The sequence below is a fragment of the Toxotes jaculatrix genome, chromosome 14 (assembly GCF_017976425.1).
Source record: "Toxotes jaculatrix isolate fToxJac2 chromosome 14, fToxJac2.pri, whole genome shotgun sequence".
Taxonomy (NCBI): Eukaryota; Metazoa; Chordata; class Actinopteri; family Toxotidae; genus Toxotes; species Toxotes jaculatrix.
In genome coordinates this window covers 7,016,608-7,041,744 of record NC_054407.1, presented here as the reverse complement: position 1 = coordinate 7,041,744, position 25,137 = coordinate 7,016,608, and the positions used below count along the sequence as shown (strand labels likewise).

Here is a 25,137-nt window from a genome sequence, read left to right as displayed (position 1 = left end):
AGAATCAGAAAACTTTATTGCCAGGTATGTTACACATACAAGGAATTTGACGTGGTGTTGTTGGTGCAAGTTTGAACAAGAAAAGAAAGTTTTAATACTAATACTAAAATAAGAGAAAGAGGAAAGTACTAAGTGGAAGAAAGTCTGTACAAATAATAACAATATAATGTGCAATGTTGCAAAGTGGATGTAGTGCAGAGGTAATAATGCCTTATAGGAGCGTTAATATAACGCATACAGTACAGAGCTGAATTATGTTAATGTAACAGTCTGTATTGGGGAAATGAGGGTCTGTGCTGTTTGGTGGGGAAGGGGGTGGGGAGCTGTGTTGATGAGGGTGGCGGCAGAGGGAAAGAAACTGTTCCTGTGACGTGAGGTTTTGGTCTTGATGGACCGCAGCCTCCTGCCGGAGGGAAGTGTCTCAAAGAGTTTGTGACCAGGGTGGGAGGGATCAGCTGCAATCTTACCTGCACGCCTCAGGGTCCTGGAGGCGTACAGGTCCTGGAGAGATGGCAGATTGCAGCCAATCACCTTCTCAGCAGAGTGGATGATACGCTGCAGCCTTCCTTTGTCCTTGGCAGTGGCAGCAGCGTACCAGATGGTGATGGAGGAGGTGAGGATGGACTCGATGATGGAGGTGTAGAAGTGCACCATCATTGACCTCGGCAGGTTGAACTTCTTCAGCTGCCGGAGGAAGTACATCCTCTGGTGGGCTTTTTTGGTGAGGGAGCTGATGTTCAGCTCCCATTTGAGGTCCTGGGTGATGAGGGTTCCCAGGAAGGTGAAGGACTCCACCCTGTTGACTGAGGAGTCACTCAAGAGGATGGGGGCAGGAGGGGCTGGGTTCTTCCTAAAATCTACCACCATCTCCACTGTCTTCGCTGTGTTCAGCTCCAGGTTGTTTTTGGAGCACCAGGACACCAGTTGGTCAATCTCCCACCTGTATGCAGACTCATCCCCGTCAGAGATGAGACCAATGAGGGTGGTGTCGTCTGCAAACTTCAGCAGTTTGACAGACTGGTGGCTGGAGGTACAGCTGTTGGTGTACAGGGAGAAGAGTAAAGGAGAAAGAACGCAGCCTTGAGGGGAGCCGGTGTTGATGGTCCGGGAATCAGAAATGTGCTTTCCCAGCTTCACATGCTGCCTCCTGTCTGACAAGAAGTCTGTGATCCACCTGCAGGTGGAGTCAGGCACGTTCAGCTGGGAGAGCTTGTCCTGCAGCAGAGCCGGAATGATGGTGTTGAAAGCGGAACTGAAGTCCACAAACAGGATCCTGGCGTAGGTTCCTGCAGAGTCCAGGTGCTGGAGGATGAAGTGGAGGGCCAGGTTTACTGCATCGTCCACAGACCTGTTGGCTCTGTAGGCGAACTGCAGGGGATCCAGGAGTGGGTCAGTGATGGCCTTGAGGTGGGTCAGGACGAGGCGCTCAAAAGTCTTCATGACTACAGAGGTCAGGGCGACGGGTCTGTAGTCATTAAGTCCTGTGATCCTTGGTTTCTTGGGGATGGGGATGATGGTGGAGGTCTTGAAGCAGACTGGCACGTGACATGTCTCCAGTGAGGAGTTGAAGATGTCAGTGAACACCGGAGACAGTTGATCGGCGCAGTGCTTCAGGGTGGATGGAGAGATGGAGTCAGGACCAGCTGCCTTGCGGGGGTTCTGCCTCCTAAAGAGTCTGTTTACATCTCTCTCCAGGATGGAGAGGGATGCAGTTGTGGTGGGGGAGGAGGGGCTGTTGGGTTGGAGCTGGTAGGTGGTGACATGGGGGATGGTGTCAGGACTGTCCCATTGTCTTTCAAAGCGGCAGTAAAACTCATTCAGTCTGTTGGTGAGGTGTGAGTCGTTGGCAGAGTGGGGGGCTTTAGGCTTGAAGTTGGTGATCTGCCTGAGCCCTTTCCAGACAGAGGCAGAGTCGTTGGCTGAGAGCTGGTGTTGAAGCTTCTCAGAGTACAGTCGTTTAGCTTCTCTCACCTCCTTGCTAAACCTGTACTTCGCCTCTTTAAACATGTCTCTGTCCCCACTCCTGAACGCCCTTTCCTTCTCCAACCTCAGCTGTCTGAGTTTGGCTGTGAACCAGGGTTTGTCATTGTTATAACTCACCCTGGTGCGTGTTGGAATACAGCAGTCCTCACAAAAGCTGATGTATGATGTCACAGCCTCTGTGTACTCATCCAGACTGGTGGTAGCAGTCCTGAAAACATCCCAATCAGTACAGTCTAAGCATGCCTGAAGATCCTCCACAGCTTCACTGCTCCACTGCTTTGACGTCCTCACGACAGGTTTACAGAGCTTTAATTTCTGCCTGTATGCAGGAATCAGGTGGACCATGGCGTGGTCAGAGTGACCCAGTGCAGCGCGAGGGACAGCATGATAGGCGTTACTGACAGTGGTGTAACAGTGATCCAGTGTTTTCTCCTCTCTGGTGGGACATTTGATAAACTGTCTGTATTTGGGGAGTTCGTGGCTGAGGTTACCTTTGTTAAAGTCACCGAGGACAATAACTAAGGAGTCCGTGTTTGTCCGCTCCACGCACAGAATCTGGTCGGCGAGCGTGCGCGAGGAAGTTAGAAAAAAACATAGTTTGTTTTTTGTTTCGCTTTTGTTCCCCAATATGTTATATAATGTGTATTGTATTAACAAGCAGTGAATAGTCTACACAGTCTATACTGAGAAAAATGAACCTTGAATTAAAGGGTTGAGTTTCTGAAGTTGGCAGCAGCGCGACACCAAAGACGTCAACCTGCCGTAAAACGTCCAGCAGAGGGCGCAGTGTGACACTTCACCTCTGCCGGGTCAAAAAACAAGTATGGCGTCTTCTAGTGTTTTCAGATCGGGCTTGTTCAACCACAAAGTTGCAATAGTAACGGGAGGAGGCACCGGCATCGGTAAAGCTATCTCTGCAGAGCTGCTAGAGCTGGGTGAGTGCTGTGAGGCTCCGTGTTTTTGTTGTTGTTGTTGTTGTTGTTGTTGTTAACAGAGCAGGCGGTCTGATGTGAACAGCTACTGACTGACTGCAACTGTCAATGAACTTCGACACAGATAAAGGACTTTAGCTGTTCACATCCGACGAGTAGTGACACGGATTAATACGGTGGAGGGAACACAGTAACTACTGCTGAAATCAAGTATGTGATAAAGTATGATAGAAACATTCACAGTTCGTGGCCATATAGCGGGAAAAAAAATCCTGGTTCAGTACCCGACGAAACCTGTTTCCCCTTCAGAGTTCAGAAATTTATTTCAAAGTTGAAGTTAATCATTGCTGAGTAAATATCCCTGTCATATGCTGACCTTAAAAAATCCACTGGAAAAATCACTCAGTAGCCTTTATCCCCAGTAATCACACCATAACCAACCACACGAGCAAGTCGTTGCTCTCATAAAATTGCATTTTTGGGTGAATTGACTGTGTCCCATTCATTTTGTCTCCAGGCTGCAGTGTGGTGATCTCCAGCAGGAAGGCAGACAGGCTGGAGGCAGCGGCTCAGGAGATGAGACAAAAAATCCCTCCCTCCAGCCCTGCATGTGTCACTCCCCTACCGTGCAACATCCGCAACGAGGATGAGGTGAGCTTCCACGCACTCGCACAGCCTATGGAACTGCTTCTTGCTGATTTTACCAGTGCATGATCACCGGATTATATTGTGTAATAATGTTTTAACTCCCTGTGCTGCAGGTGAAGGCTCTTGTGTCCACAGTGCTGAAGCAGTATGGCCGAATAGACTTTCTGGTGAACAACGGAGGAGGCCAGTTCAGCAGCCCGGCGGAGCACGTGTCCTCCAAAGGCTGGAAGGCTGTGATAGACACCAACCTGACTGGAACCTTTCACTGCTGCAAGGAGGGTGAGCTGCAGACACCTAACACTGGGTGAGTGTGCTTGAAGTGCTCAGTGTGACTGTGTCGCTGTCGTCTCTAAACAGTCTACACTGCATGGATGAAACAGCATGGAGGTGTGATCGTCAACATCATCGCTGACATGTGGAAAGGCTTCCCGGGCATGGCGTAAGCACCGCCTCCCTCCAGATTCACACACAAATTTTAAAACTCACACACTCTTTTCACTTATGCTGAAACGCCGTCTCCTCTCCAGGCACACAGGAGCAGCAAGGGCAGCAGTGGATAACTTAACGAAGAGTCTGGCCATCGAGTGGGCACATTCAGGAGTCAGGGTCAATGCTGTGGCACCCGTACGCACAGGCCATAAGTTAGTGCAGAATCAGTTTTGGAGTGTGTTTGATTACGTGGTAATTTCAGTCCTGTGCATTTGTCTGGTTGCAGGGTACAATCTTTTCCAAAACTGCAATGGAGAACTACAAGGAGCTTGGACCAAATCTTTTCAAGATGTCCATTCCATTTAGCCCTGCAAAGAGACTGGGAGTACCAGAGGAGGTGTGTAACAACTCAGTGACACCCACAATGTGGACTGCAGCTTTGTTATATGTAAAAAGTGCTTTAGCCATTCATCAGATTCAGAATCTAAACCAGAATCAGTGCAGTGTTGTTAAAAGTAAAATATTAGCAGAATAGTTTGAAATTAACAGCAGTTTATGGGATTTTCAGGTGCTTAACAAAGCCCCTGTTCATGCATCAAGGTCTTAGCCTTACCTGACTAAAGTAAACATAAGAGCATCTGCTTTGTAGATGGCATTGTGTCACAAGGCTGAACTACAAGGTAAAATATACCATAATTTCCAAAATAGTTTCTTCAGAAACACGGGCAGCATAGGTGAGAGGAGGTAGGCAGAGAGGATGCAGATACAGAGGATGTGCTGTGTGTATGGCTTTGTTGCAGCATCACAGACAATAGTTCTTCTCGTTTTTTAAATTGTGTTTCTCTTTTCAGATCTCATCAGCAGTGTGTTTCCTGCTCTCTCCAGCCGCCTCCTACATCTCTGGAGCCACACTGAGGGTTGATGCAGGACAGAGTCTGTACCACTCCATGTGGGAGATACCAAGTATGTACACATGTGTGCATCCACACTTTGGTCTTTGCAGCATATAGTACTCTAACCTTGTGTGCATGTGTGTGTGTGTGTGTGTGTGTTTGTGTTTGTCTCCAGACCACACTGCATGGCCTGAGGCTCCAGAGGGGGAGAACCTGGATGCTCTGAAGGACCTGCTCAACCCACAGAGCAAACTATAATCCAGATCTGTGACACAGTCTGAGCATAAACTCACATTTAGCCAATAAGCATCAAGGTTGATGAGCTGCACAGACCCCACAAGTCATAAGCTACTTTCACACATGCACTGCAGTCCTCATCTTTTTTTTTTTTTTAGATATTACCCAGAGGAGTTGTGTATGTGTAAACACAAATGTTCCAGTCACTTTACACTGCCAGATCCCTAAGACAAAGTTTGCGTAATGTCCAATGCAGCCAGTGTGAGAATAGAGCAGGTGATTGTCTGGATAATTCATAGCAGGCGAGTGGGCATATTGATGATGTTTCTATCCTGCTTCCTGCATGTTCAAACAAGACGCCAGCGCCTAGAGTATTTCTAGTAGGGGAGAACATGTCTGACACAGACAGTCTCCTGTTGTGTGGTGCTTGTCTGAAAGGGGAGACTCCAGACAGCATCCAGAGACTCCAGACATCCGGAGTTCATATGTGAAAGTGGCTTTACTAATAAAACACCATGGTGGCCTTGTTATGAGACGGTTGGATTTATTAGGCCAATCGTGTACATAATTGTATGTAACTGATAGCAACACAAGTGTGTGATTAGTTCTTGGGAAAATGATGGGTGACAAACTGCTAAAATGAATGAAGAGTAATTTTTGTTCTCCAATGCCTTTTTTAAGTTGGTAGGTAAACACAGAGTACTTCTTAACAGAGTCACTACAAAGGGCTTTACAAAATAACAGATGTAAATAATTCAGGAAAATGGCAATGCATTTTTACAACCTGGCACTGATTTTGTATCTCTGAGGGAGTTTCAAAGTCAGGAGCTTCAGTGTCAAATGCAAGATTGATTTTAGTTTTAAGCCTGGACTTGAGCTTGGTTTCTGCAGGCTTTCTGTTTTGTTTTGTTTTGTTTTGTTTTGTTTTGTTTTGTTTTGTTTTGTTTTGGGTTTTTTTTTGTTTTTTGTTTTGTTTTGTTTTCCAGGGCCTGATTGTGTAATTCTTTGCAAATCAAAGGTTTGTGGCATAGATGATTCATAATGAAAGTAAAAATGTACAGTAGTGCATGGAGAAGAGATGTCTTTGATATAATTATGACATGCAGTAATTGTTACTTTTAACATCTCAGTGTAACATCTTAAGAAACACATCTTTGTATAACATGAAATGTGAGACAGATTTGTTAAAGGGATGACAGAAAAGTAAAATTATTTCTTACTAAGATTAAACTGGATAAGAAAAGAAATAAAATATTTTTTGTCATTAAATGTATATCTGGGGATGCAAAGTTTGTTTTAAACAGTCTACCAGGGGTTGATAATGGTGCAAGTATTTACACAAAGAAAGATTTTAGTTATCTCTTGAGGTCCTGAACAGGGATTAATATTTAGATATGGATGAATAATAATTGTACTGAAGTAATATTGTTTTTTTCTTTAATGCTGAAACAGCTACTGCCTTGTATTTGACAAAGATGATCAAACTGGCATTACAGGTATACTGGTGTTTTGGCCCCAATGCTGTGCCGTAGTTTTGCCGTAAAACATTGCTAGCTGTCGCAACCTTCAGTCGAGCAGCAGAGGTCACAACAAACGCTCAGGTACAGTGTGTTTTCTTATCAAAATCTTTTTTTCTGTGATATTTCGTCGCTCTATCCCATGGGGTGACAACACTGTACTATATTTACAAATATGAAGATGTACGTAAATACTGCGTCGCAGAACATTCGCTGCAGTTGTATTTATGAAGCGAGAAAACGTAGCTAGCTAGCGTAATGCTAGCTGAGGAAATGTCGTCTGTCTGTCCTACGGAGCGGTGTGTCTTTGACTCCACTAATCATTATTTTGGTTTCATGATGTCAGTAGAAATACTTTATTTTTAGGTCGGCAAATTAGCTAAGTAATCAGTGACAGTGATTGGTTTCAGATAGCCAGTCATTGATAACTTGGCTCATGTCAGAGGTTCGATAACGTAGTGTGACACCAGTGAAACTGAGCAGAGTTCATGTCATGTTTGTTTCTTTGGGTATTTATTCGCTACAATATTCAGTACTCAACACTTGCATTGAAAAACGTTCCAGGATTTGCAAAACGACTTGTTTGGATCTACGTTCACAGCAAAACTAAAACCGATCAAACATACAGAGTAAACATCACATACTCTAATGTGGCAATAATTGCATTCAGAATATTATTTACAAAATTTTGAGATTACCCTTTTTACTTTGTTATACAGGGTAAAAAGAATAAGAGCAGTTTAAAATAATGTATATCTGTTTATGATCTGACAGTTGTGATTGTTATTCTATATGTTATCGAATGATTTGTTTTTAAAGGTGAAGCAATATTAAAGTGAGATAACTCATTACATGCACATACAGGCTGCAGGATAAGTTTTGCTCAGAAAGTAAACTATTTAAAAACTTTCTAGATGAGACTTCAACAATGCCAGATAATTAAAAAAATATATATCTCGTTTTTTTTCCCCATGTGCTCACTCACCAGCTTTATAAAAATCGAAGGCAATAGTCATGAGTCCTTAGAGAAGCTGTGCGTGTGAGCCAGCACATTGACTTCCTATGGACAGGTGTTAAATACCCCCACCACAAATAATTTCATTTCTGGTTTTACAGGGAAGGTTAAAATTAATTTGGAAGTAAAACCAGTTTGTGTCAGCCTTGGTATTTTAATGTGTACTAAGTTAGCATTTGTGCCTCTCATGTAATCATCATTTTAATATAAGCCTTTTGCACAGACGATTACATTTATGTGCCAGAAATATGCTAGAGTTTTAGTCATAATGAAGGCTGCATATGTTTCTCAAATTTGAAAGGATAACATGAAAGGCACAAAATGAGCTAATTTGGGCTAATTAATTATAAAAAAAAAAAAAACACTGGCAACTTGCTTGTATGTGTGTCTGTTTTCAGTATGGGAGGTGACCACGGCCACAGCAAGCTGTCCATGCCAGACTGGCGGCAGTGGAAGGCGGAGGGAACACCACTGGAGTTCACACAGCAGAGACTGGCAGCCAGGGGGCTCAAGGACCCATGGGCACGGTCAGTATTTTTTTTTACCTTCATGAGATATAGCTAACATTGTTTCAGTTGATTCCTGACACTTCTTCCTCCCTCCCTCCCTCCCTCCCTCTCTCTCTCTCTGCAGTAATGAGGCATGGAGGTTCTCAGGCGGCTTCTCTCGTGCTGTGACTCTGTCAGATGTGCTGCTGAGAGGATTCAAGTGGGGCTTTGCTGCCTTTACTGTTGCTCTGGCTGTAGAGTACACCCTGTTCCCACCAAAGAAGGGTGGCCACTAGTGTTTTTTCATTATCCCTCAATACCAGATCATAATGGAGTGTAATAATACTATGTATTTTCTCTTTATTAAATGTCTTTTTGATCACCAACTGGCTTCACTTTTTCTTCTTTCACCCTGTCACACCTTTAAGCCAAAAACAATTTAACTCACTCTGTATTATTATTTTAAAGGCAATAATGATTTTTTAATGTCCCTTAACAAACAGTGCTGCTGAGGTGAAGTAGAAATGTAGCACTATTCTAGTCCTGTTTCCTCTTCCTGCTCAGTTTGCGGAAGCATACTTTCATGCATTTTACTGTCAGTATACCAAAAACCAAAACTACGGTAGCGAGTAGTGCAATTACATCCAGGCAGTAGTACTGGATCCAGTTGAGGTCATGGACAGCAGCTTTAAGATGTTTTGCCCCCTTGTGCCGCATCACGAATTCTGTCCAGTACACGGAAAGGTCAAGCGGCTCAGCTGGCCGGTCGTTATGGAGAACTGACAGCTTCAGTATGTTTTCTTTATACCTGGACACACAGACCAGAAGAGCTTTAAGAATACTCTCACCACTGAGATAGGTTAGTATTACAAGCAGACCCCACAACTGACAGCCACATTGCAAGCAACCCTCTGACCCCTCACCTGACGTCATTTATGACCTCATTCAGTCCCTGAAGGAGGCTTTCTGTAGTGATAGAAATTATATCTAGCACGACTCCAGCTCCCCTGCTCGCCAGCCTCTGTGCGTTGTCAGGCTGGTCCCCACCTAAAGGCATCATCACCATGGGAACAGCGTGACACAGTCCCTCAAAGAGACCGTGTGAGCCAGCGTGAGTGATGAAAGCCCGAGCTCCAGAATGTGCTAACATGCAAACACAAAAAACAAAGTAAGTTGACCTGGCAAGTACTGGAAGTCAAGTCAGCCATATTATGAGATGTGACATGTTCACAGACCTAGCAGGTCGTTCTGAGGCACCCATGACATCATCTTCACATTTTCTGGGACATTGTCGGGAACCTGCCCGGCATATCTCCATATCACCTATCAAAAGAATCAAAGCGTGAGTAATGTTTTAACTGTGTTGTATGATATAAACTGTGTGTGTGTACATATATATATATATATATATACACACACACACACACACATGTATGTATGTATGTATGTATGTATGTATTCATTTACATTCCTTTACCTTCTGTGGTATCTGTCTGAAGGCCTCTAGGAAGATGGAAGTTTTCTCCTCTGGCAGATCTGTCACCATGGTGCCCAGAGTGAACACCACAAACCCATGCTCTCCTGATACCCAGGACTCCAAATCCTACAAACACACAAACCCATTGAAGGGCAGTCCTCTTTCCCTATGCACTTCTCTATATTCCTGCATTAAATTCAGTGAAGTTAAATGACGAGGAAGTGAAATAAAATCTAAAGGTTCCTACATTTATCCAAATCAGAAACACTCAGAGGCCTTACCTCAGGCAGTGGGTTTCTCACATTGCAGTTGATGCCACCAACTAATACCATGTTTGGCATGAGAGGGCGTGGGAACTCCAGTGTGAAGTCGATCCTATTTTAAACACAGTATGACAGTATTCATCTGAATATGAGACTGAGATTTCTTGATGATTTCTTGATTTTCTTGATGTTTTGAGGAGATTCAGTGGCATGAAAGTAAACAAAAAAAATTTATTCAGAAGCAAAATTACCTTCACATTTAATTTCTACAAGGTACGTGTGTGTGTGTGTAGGTTCTTCTACAGTGCACAGTTTTGGCTGTTGTGTATTCCTCTCCCAAATATCAACATATAACCTTTGTGCATGTTACCTCAGCAGCCAGATATCAGATTCTGACAGCACTTCAGCTACGCCCACGTCCTCCCCCAGAAACTGATAGGCTATTTGGTCAAAGTGCCAGTACAGTATTCGGCATAGCAGCGGCTCCAGCAAAGCTACCTGTAGGTCAGAGGTATCAGGACAATAAACAAATGCACAATGTAAAGTATTGATGCTTAGCCAAAGAGTTAAATTTTAACAGTCCCAAAACTGAATTCATAAATTTGAGACATGGATGATAAACTGCATGACTTTCAACGTGCAGTAAAGCTTAGAGATGGACACCAAGGGTTTCTGCTACATAGGCCAAACTGAATGACCCAAGCCAGTTTGATAGTGGTATGTTAATCTAGAATTGTGTGACAAATACTGAAAAGAAGAGAAATATGAAATAGATTAGTTTGAACCACACTGTGGTTTACCTAATAAAGTCGGCTAAAGTTCATTTTACAGAATAAAAACAGCCAAACTTCATGTATGTACCCGTTCACGTATATCTACAGACAAATGCTCACCAAAGTGTTGACAGCTCTCTCTTTGAAGCTCATTTTATCTGTGTATTGAGTGAAAAAGCGAGGCACATATGAGGGTGGGGAAGGGCAGCCTGCAGACTTCATATCCAGTGAACAGGGAATTCCTCTCAGCAAATTAATAGTGGGGAGACCTGAAAACAATTTAGCGATGAGAGGTGAGAAAATGCGCAGATGCACAAGTACGCTGATAATTCCAGTGTCCCAGAACTCACCTAATTTCCGAGCTATTAATGAGCCTGTGGGCACCATGGGGTCTGTCAGCACGGCATCGAAGCCCTGCAGAGTGAAGGGGTGAGAAGGGGAGAAGGAAAAATAGGAGAAAGGCATGAACCGTCTGTAGTGTCTCAGTAGTAATTAAGGACATTCACTGTTTCTTCACCTTCATAAAATCATACAGGCCTACAGCTCATACAGAAGAAGGGAGCCATGTCAACTGATGAGATTGCTCAAACTTTTTTTGGCACGTGTCCAATAAGGAAGCTCAAACTTACAATGTGTAAGTTTGAGCTTCCTTACACGCACTTAGGTAAATTATAAAAATCACAATGCACTGGCATTATCAATCTAATAAAGTAATATATAACAATATCATAAGAGCTGTTTTCCTGCAGAGCAAGTAATTTTAGATTTGATACTTTGATTACATATTGCTGATAATACTTCTGTATTTTTACTCAAGTAAGATTTTGAATGCAAGACTTCCACTTGTAATTAAATACCTTTACATTTACTTAAGCAAAGGATGTGAGTATTTCTTCCACCACTGTCCCAAATTCAGTAGATACAGGGTTTGTTCACAGTAACATAAACACCAACACTGTAAACAGTGTGCACACAGTAAACAGAAGTGCAAGGCTATTGTTTTGGATCGCAGTCCATTTTTATAGCTTATCCTGATGTTTTGTTTTGCCTCTGTATTTCCACTCACCTGCTGTTCCAGATGTGAGATGAGACTGGCGTTGAACAGTAGACTCTCTGCAGTGGTGTGAATAAAACTTACAATTTTCTGGATGTTTGAGAATCCTGTCTTTACCTTCACCATGAAAGACTGTGCAGATTTGTGCATCATGTCCTTATGTCCGGCCATCACAGAGTCAATATAAGCCTTGTCATAAGGAACAGGATATGTCACAGTATCATAGTGTTTCCCTGGACCCATCCGTATGCTGACCTCTGGTATCACCACGGTGACTCGGTGTCCACGGCGACCCATTTCCTGGGCAATGGCCTTAATACCCACCCAGTGGCTCCCGTCCATCGGGACCACCAGCAAGTTACCCGAGAAAGCTGATGAAGCAGTGTCACTTGTAAGAATGGTGTCACTGGTTTCAGGCTCTTCTGTCTTCTCCTCCTTCTCTGGCCTGGACTTTTTGGCCGCAGACCCCCTCGTCTTATCTACAGCACCGTTCACATGCACAGCCATGTTGAGCAGCAGGAACACAAACACCGCTGTTTTCCACATTGTTCTCTTTTCCTCTATGTTGACACCTCGCTGAACCCAACACTGAGAGAAAGGAGGAGTAAAGGGAGGAAATAAACAGGCAAAGAAAACACCCACTACTCTGTGCTTTGAATGCTGCTGTAACCCATTCCCTGCCCTCGGGCTTCTCTGTCTGGCTTGTTGAAATTCCTCTGTGAATTAGCAGAGTTGTGTGTGTGTTCAAAGTCCTCACTTCAGCAAGAGAGACAATCACGGTCCTCAGCAGCTAGCAGTTGGAGGTCATTGATACAGGACTGTCAATGATTTTTTTGTTACTGTGTAATTTAATTTATTGCTATCCAGGCATGAAAGGAAGTGCACACACACACACACACACTGATATGGCATCTGGGTGGATGAGGGAAAAGTTCAGTTGAGGAAACTTTGCATATGCACTGTAGTAATTCTATTATTCCCCACTTTTGGTAGTGATCAGTAACAACAAGTGATATCTATATGTGTTAAACACGTGGTGGTAGTCCCATTGGTCCTATCTCAGTTAATTCAAATAATATTTAATTTGGACAGTAACCCATACAGTATGTTCAGGGATGTTTCCCAATTTTCCAGTACCGTTGAAGCCCGTCCCTTTACCTACATGGCACCATTGTGCTTTCCTGTCTGAACACAGTCATGCATTTTATATAACAATTCTTAACACGCACACACGTTTCTTTAGAAATTATATGTATTTTTTGTAAAGTGTTTACAGACTTTACTTGTACTATTCTGAATGCTTTTCTCCCCGCAAACAGTTACATTTTTCATGAAACGTGTTTTGAATGTCTACATTCAGGTTCTTTCTTTCATACCTTCGTCCACCCGTTGGCGTTACCGTCGCCATCTTCTGGTCACTAAGCAGTAGAGGAAGAGTGATGTTCCGGTTTCCTCGCGCGCGTATTTTTGGCTTTACGTAGGTTCTCCTGGAGCTCATCAGAACACAGCCTGAGGTCCGCGAGCTCCTTAGGGCACGAGCCAGTGCCTTAACAAGTAAGCGCGTCGCTGTTTTGTGGTTTTATCTAAATGGTTGTCGAGTGAAAACGGTTAAAAACATGTCAAATCACGCAAACTGTAAACGACCTGAGACGAAGTAAGTTTTAAAGTCTTAGTAGCCTAGCTTCAGTGCGTAGGGACGATCAGCATCCAGTCCATTGTTGTTGTTTATTTTAGTCTGGCTAGCTTAGCCCGGATGCTAAAATGAGCTAAGCGGCAGTAGCACTTCACTGATTGTGGACAGTTTGGTGTCGAGTTTTGTCAAACCTGGGTCATCAGCCACAGGCCCTCAGACCACCAAGGGTCTGTGGATTCAGGATCGTTTCTGTGTGTCATTTGGCTTTGGTTCATTGCAAGTTACTCTGGGAATACTCACCACTAAAAACAAAAAACAACTCAGTTGACATTAACTACATGATGGGTATAAAGTGGTGTTACCCCAGACGTACACAAAGCAAAACTGTAGCACAGGTAGTATTCAAACATAGTGCTGCTTGGTTGCTGGGGCTCAAAGGACTCAAGGCACAGTACAGTTCAGCTGCCATATGTAGGCTTAGTGCCCACAGATCATTTTGCTTTAGATAAAGCTCAGTTGAATGTCTGAGCTGTGAACACAGTGAAAACAGCCACTGCTATATAGCTAGATGTGTGAGTTTGTGTTTTATTGATCAAATATGTAGGACCACACAGAAGTGACATTAAACAAAAACATGAACAAGATCATTTTCTAGTACTGTGCTATGTTTTTTAAATTTGTCATTAAAGTGGGTTGTTGTCTTCAAATGCACAGGCCTGCGACTGACAGCGAGTCTGAGGCAAATGGCTTGGAGGAGTTTGTTCACTCATTATCTGTAAGAGTAGAATATTACAGGTATGACCCATATGAACCTTTCTCACAAATTTTCAGCCTGTGACTCCAGTGGAGTGTGAAATTAAGATAAAGCTATTCACCTTAATGATCACATACCAATGTGCTGCACTTCATAGGGGCTTTATCGCAGGTTGTCACTGTTGCTCTCTGTCACAGGTCATTTGAGTATAGTCTGAAGTGGAAAAGACCCATGTATCTTCGGCGCTCCTCCAGAATACCAAAGAGCTCGAGGAAGAGCCCTCAGAGAAGTCCCAGCCCTAATGAAGTGATCCAGCGCAAGCTGAGGAGTAAGAGACAGAGGATAGGACAGAGGAAGACCGAAGCTGGAGACGGTGTAGTTTATACAGACGAAAGGAACAACCGTGACATCATCAACATTATCGATGACACACATGATACAAAATGTGTGTCTGAGGAGGATGAAGGAAAGTTTGTGGAGGTAACTGACAAAGGAGTGGATGAGTCGGATGATGACTGTGCCTCCGTTACCAGCAGTATAGCTTCTGGTCCCTCCGTCTTATATCACACCACTCCCAAGAAATGGAGGCCTTCACTGGACTTGTGTTCAGCCTGTCAGAAACTCTACCAGAAGGCAAAGAAGATGAAAGCACCAATCAAAAACAAGCTCTTAGACAATGGTGAGTGCACTCATTCCTCCTGTATACTACAAGATGAAAATGTAATGTCTGCGTGGGGAAATTTGATCATTGCTACAGCAGGTACGCAGAAAAGATAAAAGTACTTTAAACAATGTCAACAACTTTTTTTTGGAGCTGGAATAACTTCCACATTCACACAGATAGCCTCCATCTGGCATACAGGGCGGCTGCTGATCGTGATAAACTCAAATATCTCTGCTTTCACTGTCAGTGTAAAATGTGTTCAGTTCTGTTCTGCCATTGCAGTAATGGCAGCGTTGTTAGAGAGCTCATCACATAAATCATCAGCAGGTAGGTCTATATTCAGGGCACAGATGGACCTTAACATATTCCACCTCTCTTTGTGGTTTGTTCTTCAGATCCTGAGTCCCTGACATGTGACCAGTGGGTCCTTATCAAAAAGTGGAGACCCAGAAGGCTGCCTAATGCAAAGGGGTAAGACTGCATGTGTGTGGGTGGGACTACTGTTTTTTTTTTTCTTTTACAGTGAAACACTAGTATCTAAGCTAATTCACATGCTGCTTCTCTGTTTTGTCAGGAGGCTTTTGATTCATGTTCAGCTGATTATGAAAAGCTTTCAGGGCAAGAAAGGTGTGAAGCGGCGTGTGCAATATGTGGGAGAGGGAGAGTCAACGACGTGCTCAAGGCCGCACACTTTCCTGCAGAGGTAATGCTCCGGTACACATGACACAAAACAAGTCAGTCTGTTAAAATCAAACATGACTTTTATCTGGTGTGTTTTTGTGTCAGGAACCTCAGGCGTTGTGTCAGAGTGCCCTTGAAAAAGGAAGGGAAGAGGAATAAGAGGAGGAAGAGGGCAAGGGATGATACTCAGGGTTCTCACCTTGCTAAGCAGAAGCGTCTCCGCAGCAACAGTCACAGCCCATTCATCGGTAAAAGCTTTACCGATGACAGCGGTCTTTACCCAAACAGTAGTCACGACAGCAGTCCTGGTCTTGAGGGTTGTAACGATCAACACAGTCAAGCAGACACACATCTGACTGTTGCGTTGATTCCCTCCACGGTCACTCTGAAAACCACCGAGCCAAGAGAGCTCCCCCAGAAGAAGAAAACACCAAAGACGACAAATGGATTCAGAGACTTGCTTGCCCAGCTGCGTGGCAACAGCAGCATGATTGTCAGAGAAACACGTTAATGGGGTGGCTCCAACTTTTTTTTAAAATTCCAGTTTAACAGCTACAGTATTAAGTGTTCAAGCGCTGATGTAGCTTATACTTGTGTTGCTTTGTTGGTTTTCAGTGTTGTTTAGCCTGGCTTCATTCAGTTCTGAACAGCAGTTTGTAAATAATTGTTGCCGTTTACCTGGAGTCACATATCTGGAGTTTATACTGTTGCAGTTCCACGTACTTGCACGTAATTTATTTTCTCTTCGATTTCAAAATGGCACTAATTTAAATTTTCATACAGCTGGATGACTGTGAATAAATGTTTTTGTTTTTGTTTTTTTACATTATTGCTCCTTTTTCATCATTAAGATTCTATATATCACACTATAGCTGTGTCCCAACACCATATTACATATTAATTCTGAGCAGAGTATCTGTTGTCGCATTAGAAAAGTGACAAAATGAAATATACTGAAAAAAGAAAGTAAAAAGACTTATTTTAATGTTATTTTACTGTGCTGTTGCTAATGCAGCACACAAAGGAAATTAATGTCATATTTACAAATTTTAAAAAATATATTTGGAAAATCATTATGCTTTTATTTTTAAGTTTGATTGGCAGTGATGTTCTAAAATCACAGGAGGGTCGATGGCTGACAATGCTCACATATAAGTAGTTAAGTTGTTGAATTTTTGAATGTATATATTTAGGTATAATCTGAAACTATTCCATACTACTATACTGTAAACTGATGGAAAAAAAAACTTGATTTGACTGTGCTGTTGATGGCCCCGTTTTCCCACAATGCAGTGCACAGTGGAAATAGGAGCTGCTCACAGCTGAAAAAAACTGGGACTCAGTAATCCATCCAACGACTGAATGTTTGCTGGTAGCAAGTTGTGGATTGAGGCTGTGTTCTGAAAATATAGTAAAGATATTTAGACTCTTCCTCTAGTTAGATGATTCAGGTAGTGGGCAGAGTTGTTAGAACCTTTCTCTAATAGCCCACATGGTGGCGCCACTGCTTTCCATTATCGTAATCAAACTTTTATCCAAGTGCATTAGAGCACACAAGGAATTTGATTCTGGTTTCCATTAGTTCTCACTGTGCTTACAGACAATATCAGCTACAAATGTACAGACAGCACACACCCCCACAGCACATGTACATGGTTACAAATGGTGCAAGAGTGGAAAAAATGCTGGTAAATCTATTGTGTGGCTCATGTAATGAGTTAGTTCAGTGGTCAGCACTGCAGCAGAGACCCTGGTCTGGTTCATCTACATAAAACGCAGCCATGCAGTGAGTGTGTCAGCGTCTTTTCCAGTAATTTTGGATTTGGCTCTTGGATAATTTTGCAGAGGATTACCCGGAAAAGGTCTTGTTGTGTGTTTTTTTTTTTTTTTTTTTACATCACTCAGTGTTCCAGATTTGAGTTTTGCACAGCAATGTTATTTCTGAGATTTGTGGTGCTGATACCACTGAATGTGGAGGAAGGGTGGGGATAGTAAGAAAGAGATAAGGAACCGAGGTCTTGAAAGTCTGACAGTGTTTTTTTGGGGGGGGGGGGGGGGGGGGGGTTCTGTTTACCAATGGGATTTTTGGGAGAGGATGGGGATTTACAGTCAGAACTTCTTATGCCAAACCAGGAAATGTGTCTGCTGACTGGCTCAGCATTACACACATGGATGTGGGATACTGTTCAGTTTAATTATAATCATTCACTGCACCTTTATTTATTTGAGTTATTAAAACAGAATTAAAATGAACTGTTGAAATAATAATTAACCTTGAAATAATAATTCCTTGTTGTTATTCCTCTCTGTTCCTGCCTATCATATTCCATCTTAAAGCTCATTTGTTTGTTGCTTTAATGAGAAGTGGAAACTGGAACTGTTTGAGCCGGAAACAGTTTGGAGATGGGACCGACACGTTAGTGTGTGGTGTAATAGAAAACAGAAGTTTTAGAATTAATTTGCAGTTTTGTTTCAAAGTTGAATTATTATTCATTCATAAATTCAAAACAAAAAAAAGTAATTTATTGACAAATGTGATTACAGTTTTCGTTTAATTTACAATTCAATTTTAATTTTTTTATTTTAATTTTTTAAATTAGCCAATTTATTAAGTGATAATTTGACACCGTAAAAAGTCTTTAATTATTCCAGTGGCACCTGGTGTCTCACACCAGGGCGACTGGTGTGAGACACCAGAGGGATGTTCTTACATCTTGATCAAATCAGTGTTGAAACGAGACAGAAAGGTGATGCACCGAACACACTCACGGTTTACTGATGGTGAAAGATCAGAGGGAGTCAGTTACAGCAGAGGAGGACTGATAATCATCTCACATTCGCTTGCAGAATATCTCTCCCTCACTTCTCCCCGCGTCTCTGTGTCTCCCTCTCATGCACGTTCATGCATACATTCTTGTTTGCATCAGACGGTTACACAAGTAGAGCAGGTATGTTGACACTGTTTGTCCTAATTTATCAGACCATGGAGTTTGGAGAGATAAGGTTAACCGCCCGACACACACAGATACACACACTACACATTGATTGATCTTTTCTATTGCCAATATTTCCTCATTATCACAAACCAAAGGTCTCATGGCCAAAACAATTCAAGCAGTGCACACACACACACACACAACAGAGTATCCTGTGATAGTGAACCACTATCAGCACCTGACACCTCGAAAACAGGAAAAACGTTTCAGCAGGAACACAGATGTGTTGGAGTGTTTAGGGGAGGAGCATGAACACAGCTATATAACCCCTGTGGACAGAAATCTCAACTTCACTCCGCTGAGAAAGGAGAGTCTCCGTCATGTCGTACTATCAGGTAAAATTAGTCTAGTCAAGCATGACAGCTTTATTTTATTCACAGATTTGTGCTCAGGATGCAGTTTGGTTGTCTTTTCCTTCATTCTGTACCCTTAACCATCATCATTCATCTTTCTGTCTCCAGCATATCTTCTTGGACGAGTACCTAAATGACACAGGTTCAGGTTCTGGTTCTGGTGAGCTGGGGATGGATCTGGAGGAGCCATGTGAGGTGGAACACGTGATGACCACTGAGCTTCAGCGGGTCCTCTTGCCGGTGGTCTATGCTCTCATCTTCACCTTGGGCATCACTGGAAACGGCCTAGTTGTCTTCGTGCTCGGCTGCCAACGCAGGTGAGCAATGGGTTGGTGGTTGATAAGCTTTGACTTCTGTGAATTTCTTCACCTTTGTGATGCCTGAAAGTTTGGAAATAGGCTAAATGGAACTGTGCTCATGCCATGTATTCTTATACAGGTCGAAATGCAGCCTCACAGACCGGTATCGCCTCCATCTCTCAGCTGCTGATCTCCTCTTTGTTCTGGCGCTGCCGTTCTGGGCCGTGTACGCAGCAACGGCTGACTGGCGCTTCGGGGCGGCCACCTGCATCGGCGTGCATGTTATTTACACAGTCAACTTGTACGGCAGCGTGCTCATTCTGGCGTTCATCAGCCTGGACCGCTACCTGGCAGTAGTCCGAGCCACAGATACCAACACCGGTGGGCTAAGGCAGCTGCTGGCACACAGACTGGTGTATGTAGGTGAGTGTCGAAAGATTGATAGACCTTATCTCAATAAATCCTTTCTCCACTCTTCTCTTCATTACTTTTGACTCCCTCTCTTATGTGTTTTACCTCTTCCTCCCTCAGGTGCCTGGTTGCCTGCTGGCCTGCTGGCAGTGCCTGACTTGATATTTGCCAGGACGCAGGAGGGAGGAGAGGGGACCACTCTGTGCGAGCGATTCTACCCAGCAGACAATGCTCCACTCTGGGTTGCAGTCTTCCACCTCCAGCTGGTCCTGGTGGGTCTGGTGATTCCTGGTCTGGTCCTGCTGGTGTGTTATTGCGTCATTGTCACCAGGCTAACCCGAGGCCCACTGGGGGGCCAGAGGCAGAAGCGACGGGCGGTCAGGACCACCATCGCGTTGGTGCTCTGCTTCTTCGTGTGCTGGCTGCCCTATGGAGCGGGCATCTCTGTGGACGCTCTGCTGCGCCTGGAGGTCCTGCCTCGCAGCTGCAGCCTGGAGGCTGTTCTGGGTGTGTGGCTGGCAGTGGCTGAGCCCATGGCGTTTGCACACTGCTGCCTGAACCCGCTGCTCTACGCTTTTCTTGGGGCCGGGTTCAAGAGTTCAGCCCGCAGAGCCCTCACTCTGAGTCGGGCTTCCAGTTTGAAAATTTTGCCACGAAGACGAAATGGGGCCTCTACGACAACAGAGTCTGAGTCCTCCAGTTTACATTCCAGCTAGTATTGACTTGTACTGTTGGATTGTGTGTTTACTGTATATACTGTGTGTGTGTGTGTGTGTGAGGAAGTTTACACAAAGTATCTGTAAGTAAGTAAGGAACAGTCTGCTGGCCCATGACTTGTCTTCTCCCTTATTGTGGGGTTTTCTCTTGTAATTAGTGCTTTATAAAGGTTCTCAGTGTGACTCTGCTTGTATTATTTTGTACATGTTTGTAATAAAATAGGAAAACAAACTGTATTTGTGAATGTGGCTTTTATTACAAACTACATTTCTTGCTTCCTAAGTGAAACAGTGCTAATTCCTGTCTTGCATGTATATCACTCATCTCCAACCACACTCCTACCCTCATCAAGTCTCATTCTCAGATAGACATCAATAAAACCCAGATAACAGAAATTATTCAGTCTTTAATCAACCAAGCTAATGAGTGGCATTTCAGCTTTATCACAGAAAACACAGTGCCACTTGAAAAGGGACAGGAAAGGTGGAATCGTGAGAGCAACAAGCCTGAATCCAATTACTTTGGTCTCTTACATGGTTTAATTACCAGCTAACAGCTGCCAACATTTTCCATGTCCTGAAACAATGACAACTTTTTGAAATACTAAAGTTTAAATTCATGCCTGGAGGCAGAGTTGGTGATTCACAAATGCAGATTTTCAGGGGAAAGTGTTGAAATCAGTTGGCAGTGGGGTGCGTGCTTCCAGTCTTTATGTCTCGTACATCTCCAGCTGTATTGATTCATAATCACTCAGCCGTCTGCCACCTGAATGCACTGACGCGACGCATGAACATGGTAAGGACCGTCCAAAAAATGAAACTGTGCTGTATAAAATGTGACGTGTGATAACCAGGTGCGCCTGACTGACGTGTTTGTGTGCGTGGGTGGGGGTGTGTGCGTGTGTGTGGATGTGTTTGTGTCAGTGTCTTGAGGGTGCAGCTTGGATTTATGATGATGACATAAACAGTTTGCTTCTTCTGCATGAGAGAGACGAGAGCATGAGAGAGTCAGGAGGTCAATTTTTCCAGTACTTTAACACACACACACACACACACACACACACACACACACACACACACACACACACACACACACACACACAAAGTGCTTCCCACATACTTACTTCCACTTGGAAGTGTGAGAAACAGAAGCTGGAAGTTTACTGTGTCCAGTTTCCTGGGGCAAAGAGGAGGAGGATGAAGAGGAGAGTTGTGAGAGAGACGATAAGGAAGAATACAGTAACTCACTGCTACAGTGAAGGGCTGACTCTGTTGCAGTGTGACTGACTGTGTGCATCATGATAACTGTATTCTGTGCTGTGCTTACGTGGCTTTATATATAGAAATATATAGAAATGTTGTAAAGAAATAGAAGAAAAGTAGAACAAAAACTTACCTGTCTGTTTCCTGTTCATCTCTCTCTCTCTCTCTCACACACACACACACACACACACACACACACACACACACACACACACACACACACACACACACACACACACACACACACACACACACATACACACAATTCACTTCTATTCATAGTGTATTCAAAACAGGAAAGACTTCCTGCAGCTCATTTTAGGAAAAACAAGCAGCTAAAACAATCAAACACCCGAGCAGCTCTGCACTGACCAACACAGGGAGCTGCAACAAAGTAAATCAGTTTAACAGCATTAAGGAGACACTGAAGGCCACAAGCTTTTATCCAGCTTCATCAGTAATCAGGTACAATGGTGTGCAAACACACAGTAAATAGGTACAGTATTAAAAATCGTGATGTAGTTCGGTTTTAGGAATGATACAAATAACATATGACCCAGTTGTATATTTTCCAGTTTTTATTTTTCATTCATTAGTCCCAATAAAATATGTTTTGGCCAGCCAGTTGTACACCAGTCCACCATTTTGATCCAGAATGAAACATGGCAACCACTAGAAGATGTCTTACAATTTGCAATTTAAGTGCTAATTTTAAAGTCTCAATCTTAGGTGACTTAAAATAATAGGAGAAGTTAACAAAAATTTAAGTTAAGGCCCCATGTTTAAAATTTGGTTCCAATAGTCAGCAATTAATACTGTCTAAAATCTATGACCCGAAGACATCAGCACACACTTTGTCCTGCTTGGTGATTCTCAGGCAGGTCTGTATTACACTATATATTTTTTTGGTCTCAGTCTGGTTTTCAGGAAGCGAAACACCTGCTTAGCCGGGCTGAAGTATGCTTACTAACTTCCCACTGGGCCTAAAATTGGGAGTCTGTGCATAAAAAGGAGTGTAAATTCTGCTCTGTCGACCCATTTATGGAGGCAAACACCCATGAACTTGAAGACCAGCACTTTATCACAGTTTCATTTCAAGTCCATCATACAGGAGTAAACCGCAAAAACAATGCAAATGTGTCACTGTCTGAACACAAATGAACCAGGAAACAACTCTTTTTAAACCATCTCTCCACCATCTCTCTTTCGTATCCTCCTGTTCTGTTTGTTCCCATCGTCTTGTTTTTCACCTGTTACCACAAATCTGACACCATCAGCAGGCTTCAAACTGTGTGGTGGTTTGGTGCCTGCTGCATAATTACACCACAGTTCATGAGAAGGTGTTACTACAGACTATGCTTGATGTGTACCTACCTGCTGTAGGTGTGTCTGAATGTATGTAGTAGCAACAGTAAAGGTACTATGAGTAGTGGAATGTAACTGTACTTAAATATGTTTTTTAGGTACTTTGATGCTTATTCTTCTGCTTCATTCCTTCATTCATTCATAACCTTTATGGCACTGATACTGCAAAACGTACAAGTGTGTGTGTGTTAGGGGGTTGTGTGTGTGTGTGTTTGCCTACAGATGGTCAGGTTCCCTCCTCATACTCAGACAGGCTGAGCTTCCTGCTGCTGAACAATCGTGGGAAAACCAGAGGTCAAGACAAAAGGAGAAATAAAAAGGGAGAGAAAGACTGGGTTGCATCCAAATGGCCTGCAATAACTTCCTGCTTTGTTCCTGGTGGATTAATACAATGTGACAGGTGAAACCAATAGCCTGCCAGGAGTGTTTGTATTGACCTCAGCAGGAGGAGACGTGAGAAAGATGTGGGAACAGAAATAGAAATTAAGTAGAAATCAGTGTTTAGCCTGACAGATGGTCCTGGGACTTTTTGTGTGCAGTGGGCTTCACTGTGGCTGTCAGCTGCTGCTAAACATTTAAGATTTCTCTCACACACTTCACTAACACTTTCAATTATTTGTCAATGTGTTCCAAACTCATCCAGATATGTTGAGCTTGAAGGTGTCTTCTGTCATTGGAAATGTTTCACACACACAAAAAAAATCTTAACTCAAGGTCAGCGTACTGGATTTCTCCTGGTGCTTTCAACTGTATCTCATGGCTGTCATCAGTGGATGGGATTTTCTAAACTGAAACTTTGAAAGAGAAATATTCTTTAAAAAACTGATACTTCATTCATAACTATAACATATGAGAAATATATATACTATACAAAGGCAATCAATAATATATTTTTAATAGTTGCTTTTATATATATATATATATATATATATATATATATATATATATATATATATATATATATATATATATATATATAGAGCGAGAGAGAGAGAGAGAGAGAGAGAGAGAGAGAGAGAGAGAGAGAGAGAGAGAGATTTAAGTTAAAACAATGACAAAATAAATATTTTCAAATTGATTATCAGTATTTATACACCAGTTATGGGTAATTCACAAAAGGAGTTATAGTTGACAAATACATTCATTAAAACAAAAATATAGTTGTATCTGTTTATGACTACATCATAGTTTCATTATAATGCATCTATTATTATATTACTTTTGTGTGATGTAGCACATAACTGAGTATTGTGATGTACCAATGGCCCGAGTGACTGCAGCCATTATAACCACAAGTATATTACTGTGATGCATTGCTGTTTCTTTGTCCCAGTTACAGCCTCCCCCCAGTGGTCATTCAAAGACACAACACACTTGATGCTTCTCTCTCAGAAAAGCTCTGCAGTTCAGTCCCAGTGGGTGATCAGACATGGGACCAACAGAAGGTCATCAATATTTGATACTGCAGGTTTATTTGGACCCAGAACACACTCCTGTTAAGATCAACTCTTAAAATGACACTACACCCGAATGTGGTCTGAATGTCAAGAGGTTTCTGTAAACTGGTAGTTTCATCACTCATAGAACAACTTCTGTGGTCAATCGGATTGTGCTGTGGACAGGACAATCCCAACAACAACAACAAAATACAGAAATGTCTCAGATCCCTCCTGCAGCACAGTCCATTACTGTGTTGTTTGTCTTTATGGTCAGTGTTTTCCAAACACTCATATCTGTGAAAATATCTACTCTGTTTCTAAACTCCACAGAAAAGGTCTGATAGCATCGTAGATGGCGCTGTGGGAGCCATTTGAGATGTTATCTCTGTATGTTTGGATCAACCACCGTGATAGCGTTGCAGAAGGAGCATGTGTAGACACACCGGCAAGGAAGAGTGGCTAACTGTAACACAGACATGATCCCTCACTGGCTTCCCGGCTATTAACCCTGGACTCAATGCAATGACAGATGAATCATTTTCCACTGCACCACCTGGGTGTCTCATATCTGTGACCCTGGTGGAGTTGACAGTTGAATGTGTTCACTGCCCCCCAGTGGTCACAGTGCAGAACTACAATACCACATCACCATATAACGTATTAATACGTACAACTCATTATTGCTGATTACAACAACAGTAACTGGACAGTTAAACTCGGTTAATGTTATTTTAATGGCAGTTAGTTCAGCCTGCGAGGAGAATGCAGACATGGTGAACTTGTCTTCTCTGTATTTTTACTTAAACTTTATTGAGGTTTGAAGCAGGAAGACTGCCGCGGGAAAAAAAAAAAGG

The 25,137-nt window shown here is 43.0% G+C and overlaps 5 protein-coding genes across 6 annotated transcripts; 4 read left to right on the top strand and 1 right to left on the bottom strand.

Annotated features, from left to right (window-relative positions):
• The first annotated feature begins 2,795 nt into the window (after window positions 1–2,795).
• On the top strand, window positions 2,796–6,540 carry pecr (peroxisomal trans-2-enoyl-CoA reductase). Of its 2 annotated transcripts, XR_005895230.1 has the most exons (9): window positions 2,796–2,918; window positions 3,433–3,566; window positions 3,677–3,842; window positions 3,921–4,002; window positions 4,091–4,187; window positions 4,279–4,389; window positions 4,844–4,955; window positions 5,061–5,836; window positions 6,171–6,540. XR_005895230.1 is itself a non-coding variant. In XM_041054387.1 (8 exons), the coding sequence occupies exons 1-8, from the start codon at window positions 2,807–2,809 to the stop codon at window positions 5,141–5,143; spliced, it is 897 nt and encodes a 298-aa protein (XP_040910321.1). In that variant the 5' UTR covers window positions 2,796–2,806; the 3' UTR covers window positions 5,144–6,540. The 2 variants fall into 2 exon arrangements, 1 of the variants encoding a protein (XP_040910321.1); XM_041054387.1 differs by having other exon boundaries at window positions 5,061–6,540.
• An 80-nt stretch (window positions 6,541–6,620) lies between these two features.
• Window positions 6,621–8,528, top strand: ndufb3 (NADH:ubiquinone oxidoreductase subunit B3). The gene is made up of 3 exons (XM_041054389.1): window positions 6,621–6,723; window positions 8,053–8,181; window positions 8,288–8,528. Exons 2-3 carry the CDS (start codon window positions 8,054–8,056, stop codon window positions 8,436–8,438), a joined length of 279 nt encoding a protein of 92 aa, XP_040910323.1. The 5' UTR covers window positions 6,621–6,723; window position 8,053; the 3' UTR covers window positions 8,439–8,528.
• LOC121192631 (UDP-glucuronosyltransferase 1A1-like) lies at window positions 8,522–12,511 on the bottom strand. Its single transcript, XM_041054384.1, has 9 exons — window positions 11,722–12,511; window positions 11,006–11,069; window positions 10,776–10,924; window positions 10,253–10,380; window positions 9,901–9,994; window positions 9,620–9,745; window positions 9,378–9,465; window positions 9,066–9,285; window positions 8,522–8,950 (listed from the first exon to the last, which is right to left on the bottom strand). The coding sequence occupies exons 1-9, from the start codon at window positions 12,253–12,255 to the stop codon at window positions 8,680–8,682; spliced, it is 1,674 nt and encodes a 557-aa protein (XP_040910318.1). The 5' UTR covers window positions 12,256–12,511; the 3' UTR covers window positions 8,522–8,679.
• A 628-nt stretch (window positions 12,512–13,139) lies between these two features.
• On the top strand, window positions 13,140–17,491 carry si:ch211-227n13.3. The gene is made up of 6 exons (XM_041054386.1): window positions 13,140–13,263; window positions 14,057–14,137; window positions 14,294–14,775; window positions 15,156–15,231; window positions 15,335–15,463; window positions 15,547–17,491. The coding sequence occupies exons 3-6, from the start codon at window positions 14,328–14,330 to the stop codon at window positions 15,950–15,952; spliced, it is 1,059 nt and encodes a 352-aa protein (XP_040910320.1). The 5' UTR covers window positions 13,140–13,263; window positions 14,057–14,137; window positions 14,294–14,327; the 3' UTR covers window positions 15,953–17,491.
• A 1,197-nt stretch (window positions 17,492–18,688) lies between these two features.
• Window positions 18,689–20,448, top strand: LOC121192632 (C-X-C chemokine receptor type 4-like). Its single transcript, XM_041054385.1, has 4 exons — window positions 18,689–18,772; window positions 18,899–19,107; window positions 19,229–19,512; window positions 19,621–20,448. The coding sequence occupies exons 1-4, from the start codon at window positions 18,758–18,760 to the stop codon at window positions 20,214–20,216; spliced, it is 1,104 nt and encodes a 367-aa protein (XP_040910319.1). The 5' UTR covers window positions 18,689–18,757; the 3' UTR covers window positions 20,217–20,448.
• Window positions 20,449–25,137: the final 4,689 nt, after the last annotated feature.